Source organism: Alosa alosa, chromosome 18 (assembly GCF_017589495.1).
Source record: "Alosa alosa isolate M-15738 ecotype Scorff River chromosome 18, AALO_Geno_1.1, whole genome shotgun sequence".
NCBI lineage: Eukaryota > Metazoa > Chordata > Actinopteri > Clupeiformes > Clupeidae > Alosa > Alosa alosa.
Window position 1 is genome coordinate 11,205,288 of NC_063206.1, and position 6,355 is coordinate 11,211,642.

At 40.9% G+C, this 6,355-nt stretch overlaps 1 protein-coding gene across 1 annotated transcript in view; it reads right to left on the reverse strand.

Moving 5' to 3' along the window:
* LOC125311943 (adhesion G protein-coupled receptor A3) overlaps positions 1 to 5,690 on the reverse strand; it is a 135,923-nt gene extending 130,233 nt beyond the window's left edge. Inside the window, exon 1 of the mRNA XM_048270352.1 lies at positions 5,086 to 5,690. Within this exon, the coding sequence (XP_048126309.1) occupies positions 5,086 to 5,306 (221 nt within the window). The 5' untranslated portion in view covers positions 5,307 to 5,690. The remainder of the gene's footprint in view (positions 1 to 5,085) is intronic.
* Between the last annotated feature and the right edge of the window lie 665 nt (positions 5,691 to 6,355).

The following is a 6,355-nucleotide window of genomic DNA, read 5'->3' on the forward strand; positions in this document are numbered from 1 at the left end:
AAGCCTGCGTCAGGCAGCCAGATCGAGATCCCTTTATGACAGAGCACGGTAGAGCAAGAACAAGAACCGGGGGTGATGGGAAATACTTGGAGCTCAGCCCACTTTGCTACCGGCACAGTGATCATCATCATAAAGGACGGCGCCGCTTGTTAGCAGTTTCCTGTCACAATGGCCCTGCTCTTTTTATCGCGACGGACTAGGTGATTCCTCATTGGACAGCTGCCCCTGGATTGCCCAGGAGTTTATGGCTTTAAGAAACAGTTCCCTAGGGAGGAGTTGTAAGATTTTAAAATGTAGGGGCCCACCGATAATTAGTTATCCAGGAGATACTGATGTTGGAAACCTATATGCATCTGTAGTAAAAGATGAAAATCTTGGTGTCACATTTTAGAATAATGCAAACACAAAACGTAGAACAACACAAAGCAGAATCGTCAAAGAGAGTCTAAGGAATAGTCATCATATACTTAAGTTGTCAAAGCCAAGTTTCCTCTAAAAACTGACATTTCGTGCACTCACCTAAGCCTTCACGTAAGTGTTTGTAAGGAGGGGAAGAGTAGCCTGAGGCTGGCCGGACGTGGACACAGCAGACCTCAGTGGAGGTCTCCACCCCAAGCTCTGACCATGCAGGAGGGCTGACAGCATGCACTTCAAAAGGCTATCAGCTCAGTTCAAAACCTGCCCACATAAAAAAAAGTGGACTCTCACTCTCAATGGTCACCACTAACTGGATTGTAAACTCAGGTGAACGCACAGCGTTCACACAACATCCATGGGCAAAGCAATGCCTGAAGTGCCCAATGTCCATTTGAGTGTGAAATATTTATGACTCATGCATTATCTTGAAATGATATAAAATGCACATAATGTACACAATGTGGACAACTGCTGGAGGGAGGACATTCTCCTGCGGTGGAGGAGAGAGTAAGTAAGAATGAGCTACTGACCAATAGCACTGACCAACAGTGCCATCTCATCACTCATGTGTACAGTCCATTCCCTGACTTAAAATCTTACATCGCTCAAAAAATAAAATTGCATAATTAAGTGGCAATGCCAACAATGCTTCCTGACTTAAGACAGGATAATTGACTAGACTTCTACGTCTCCTTCTATTTATGCTGTAATTTGGCACCTGTTGAAGAAGTCCCAACCCTGCACCCAAATAAGAGACTGTAACATTACAGGGTGCTTGTCTGGTAATTTCTGTGGAATTTGCATTTGAAATGGCTGTGGATTTTATTATTAAAATATAATCACAGTCAGTCATATTTAACTCACAAACCTGAGGGAAAGAAAACTGATTTTCTAAGTCAACATTTAACTGCAGTCCACTATCAATGTTCACATAGGCATCATTTAAACAAACTAAATGATGAAGTCATTGGCATTTTTTAAGAGAAGAAGAATAATCCTAGAGAGGAGAAATACTGCAAAAGAGATGCAGAGAGAGGATGGCTTTCATTACGTAAGGCTAAAGTATCCAGCAGGAAGCATCCATGTGGACTCCTCCTTTTTCACAGGGCAGGTTTACAGTACTGCCCTGTCTAAGTCTCAACAACAGCCCCAACCCCACTCCCCATCCCCATCCCCATCCCCAGCCCTGCCTCAGCCCATCACAATCATGTCCTCCTGAATCATTTCTCGCCACTCTGTACTAATTTGTCCTGCTTTTCACCCCGTAGACACATCCTTCTCACTCTCCTCTTTCACTTTCACTCCATCTCTCTCTCTCTCTCTCTCTCTCTCTCTCTCCCCCCTCTCTTGTTCCCACAGGCACATTTGGGTTTGACATGCAGGTGCACACAGGCAGACAGGTGTCAGATGCAATGCCCCGTGATCCATTTGCCAGGGAGAATGCCAAAGAGGCACAACAGAGCAACCTCAAGGTCACCATGACAAGGCAGCATCGTCAAACTTATTATGCTCTGACGCAGCAGGGGAGCACTTCAAAAATGGCAAAAAGTGAGGCACTGCAGAGAACACGAAGTGCTTGGGAATGAAGCCTTAAAAAGCCAAACGTTCCTGTTCCTGATGCGGCTGCCGGATCGCATCTCAAGTCAGCAGGCATTCCTGAAACGGCTTGTTTGTTCTTATATTGCCGACATCTGCGGTAATGGGAATGACGGTCTGACACCGACACTATAAACAACAACATACAACGTGATCCGAATCATCTGGACAGCTGACCTACAGGCACACTGAGTGATTCTGCTTTTGTCTCCTGGCTCACATGGGAGTTCAAACATGTACAGCTACAACCTCTAGCAATGTTTGTGGATTTTTTTTTTTTAAAAACTGACAAATAGCAAGTAAAGTGTGAGCAACCACATTTATAATGCTATGGAATGTCTTAATGCAGTGCTCTGCTCAGTAAAAAGGTGGATCACTCCAAGTATGTGTCCAGCATTTCCTACATGTGCTGACAGCAGAAGGCTTATAAGTTGCCTAAGTGGTTTTCTGCTAATGACTTTTCTGCATGAGTGTGTGTGTGTGTGTGTGTGTGTGTGTGTGTGAGAGAGAGAGTGTGTGTGTGTGTGTGTGTGTGTGTGTGTGTGTGTGTGTGTGTGTGTGTGTGTGTGTGTGTGTGTGAGAAGGGGGCTGTGAAGAAGGTGTGTGTATGTAAAGGGGGTGGAAGTTTAAGGAGGCCAGAGAGAGTGCATTTAGGTCTCTCCCGAGCCATTTAGCCACCTCTGTGAGATCCGACATGTGCACACTTCCCTCGCAAAGGCGCTGTTTGTTTTCACAGCAGGCAAAAACAAAAGTGAGACGTGGGAGGCCACTCCAGGTTGATAAAGGTCATGTTTCCTAGTGCACGGGGAGCAGGGGGTGGGGTTGGAGAGCTTCCTGGCCAGCTCCGGCCTTCCAAGCCCCGACATGCAGCCTCCAGATAGGAACTGCTAAACTGAAATCAGCATAGAGGCATGAGCGAGTGTTGAAGCACTAAAAACGTTGGAATAGCAAAAGTATGTAAATTAACGAAAGAGCTGTTTAAAGAGGTTACTTGTTTCTCCGTGCTTATCCATGGTCTAAACTAAATAGCAAACAGGATAAAAGACTGTGCCATCACCCTGTGCCACATCATGCCAGAGATACTGTCGTTTTTTGGAGGGAGATCACTAAAAACTGCTCATTCATCTTTAATACTGGCTCGTAGCACAAGGAAACGCAACATGTGCCTCAAGTGCTGGCACATTTAAATCCATGGAAAACACTTCAGCAAATGAATGTTTTATGTTACACTGGAGAGGGGAAATTCAATGACTTAAAATGAGGTAGGGCTTAATAAATATTTGAAGGTCTTCCTAAAGAAAGATAATCAGCATTTATATTGAATATGGTTTAAGTTTAATTTACAAGTTCTCATATTGTTCTCAGCTTGAATTTCCCCTTGAGGATCAATAAAGTATATATCTATCTATCTATCTATCTATCATATGGAGAGATTAATCATTTATTCACATTCATTCAATAATCCCATTTTTCAGACTGCATACTGCCACAAAAGATAAGAGTACATGGATAAATATCTTGGAAAAATTCAGGATAGATGGTAACATCTGCATCCTGTTCTACGCTGGGGTCATCTACGTACAGTAAGTAATCTAACAACTGAATATGCTTCTAATACAATGTAAACAAAATCCCCACCAACTGCTACATAAGAAAATACTGTATTTATATCATGTTGGCTCTCTTCATGTACTATGTGGTATATACAATCTAAATATTGTCAGTAGCAATAGCTAACATATCAACAAACCAATTTATGTATTTTGTATGTAATATAATATTTCATTATCACAGAAATATGACAATGACACATTGAGCAAATCCTCAATGTACTGAGAAGGTTAAAGAAAGCAACTTGAGGCAGGTGTTCTTTGTCATCTTTGGTACTCTTGGCGTGGAACACAGCTATACTTGTCAAGGAGACACGTGGGCTGAAAATTATTGGATGGCTTACATTTTTTTAACATTGAGCTATATGCTAATAATATTTGTAGTTGCAAAGTTTACACACATGACTGTTTAATATGAAAACCATTCAAGTTGAAGAAATGCACCACTATCAAGGTGAGAATAAAAAAAAAGGTAATTGAAAGCAAGTGACCCTACAAATGATGGATTCATATCCAATTCAACATGTAAGAATCTCATCAGTTATGTTTTATTTCTTGCATACAATTTCAAAGATGAGACATTTTGCGTAAGTCTGTGCTACCTGGACAAAATTCCCATAAAAGTAAGACGCCGATGGCAATATCAAAGCTGTATGGATGAAATGTCATTACAAATATAAAGTTATCAGAATATTTCTAATTGAGATGATGAAAAGGGTGGCAAACTGGTGCGAAATACAGCTGTAGCAATTTCATGTTGATAAACTTTTTCCACTTGCACTATTTTATTTGCAAATAGTCATAATTGTATTTTTGTATATGTTATCTGCCAACACTTATTGCTTACTAATAAGTCAAAAGTAGAAACGTTTAGCCTAGTTAGCTCTATGGATCTTTATGGCTCCATGCAGTTTATTAATTGAAAACCTGAAGTTAAATTTCATTGTATCTCCATTGAATGTATAATGTTACAAACTATTTATTACTTTTGCTTACTTGATGATTAGCAAAAACAATGGCGCAACATTGGTATGCAGCATCTTTGGAGAGGTTGTCATGTACACAGTAAAATCACAAGAGTGGAATTCTTTAAGATTTAGGCTAATTTTAACACTGTGTGTTGAATGACCCCCTTTTTATCAGGGGAAAGTAACAAACTCTACATAATCAACTATTGTCAAAGTTTTAACACCTAATCGAATTGGACTGTAAACTCAAAATAGTATTGAAATCAACTCTCAACTAAAGAGTTACTGAAGACTGTTGACTTTACTGTGTATCATAACAAACTGTTTAACTTTTTAATTATGGGTGCACTGGGAAACACCAAACCACTCAATGACATCTCCATAATTTCATCACCAGCAAAGTAAGTTGCAGGCTTGCGCTGACACACCCACCGCCGCTGCTCAACTTCATGTATAAGTTATTATGCCAACTCATTCAAATCGATCATACTTACAGGGAAACCGTAGTATTGGGAAGGAAGCTGGGCTGCAGAGTATCGAGCAAGTCGGCGTCATTGCACACGACTTTAACGCGTACGTTTTGCCTGCTTAGTTCTTTAGACCTTTCCGAAGTGCAGTGACAGCTGTCAATAATCAGGTCCGGGCAGTTCCTGTTGGTGAATACACTCCTCCACAATCCCAGAAGGACGCAAAGTAACGTGATAAGTTTCATCATGGAACAAACGTGTCACAAAGTTCAAGTTAAGAAATGCATTCCATTATTAAGGACGAATTGGTTGAGGTCATGTCATAGCGTCGGTGCAGAGGTGACAGGACACGTTGACTGCGCGGGAGTCACCTGTCCCCGTCCTCACAAAAGTGCCGTATCGTCTTGTAGGAAACTGAATGGGGAGGTATTACTTCATCACATTTGTTCGATAGTTTCTGAACTTATGAGAGCAATTCTTGTGCACGTTCAACGGCATGGTCAGAGGTAGATGTAAACTGACAAACTTCAAAAGTAAATCCTACTATCCAGCGACATCCGCGATATTCTTTTCCGTGAAGCGCAAAACGGTATGTTCCGCTACCAGGCTGTTCATTTGGCAGACGTCAGTAACTGAACCTCGTCAAACGCCTGAGATCCTCTGCATATTTTCCATTGCGTAAAAAGTTGCAAAGTGCCTCCGTACAACAATCCACTATCAACAGGTTGCTCCTTGCTCATGCATTCCCACTTAGTCCCGTCGCATTGGGAACCCGGCGAAGTCCCTCCTTCCTGGGGGGACCAACTGGAGGAGACTCGGTGTTTTTATTGGCTCAGAATTAACCACATGACTGAATGCTGCTTAATTTTCCAAATGAGGCATATCAAACTTGACAAATTGCTTATGGAATTAGTCAGAGAGCTGAAATTCAATAGCTATGTTGCTGTTCCCCTTGTATTTTCAGCATATGTAATGTTGTAATGTAATAACAATTCGATGAACATTTAGGCTTTATAGGGTTGGCAAAATAAGTTAACAACTATCAATGTATTATGATGTGTATGATGTAACTGTCACTGAAATGGCTTACTCTAACTTATTGTAAAATCCAAATTTTGTCAATGTACAGATCTTATATATATATATATATATATATCATATATAATGCTTAAGTAAAGCAATAGTGTACTAACTGAATCTTAAACTCCATCTGGTCAGGTCATGGTCAAGCTTTGATAGAAAGATTAAGTGATAAGAGGAGAATTGCTCTCTATAGTATGATTAAAACATCTGATGA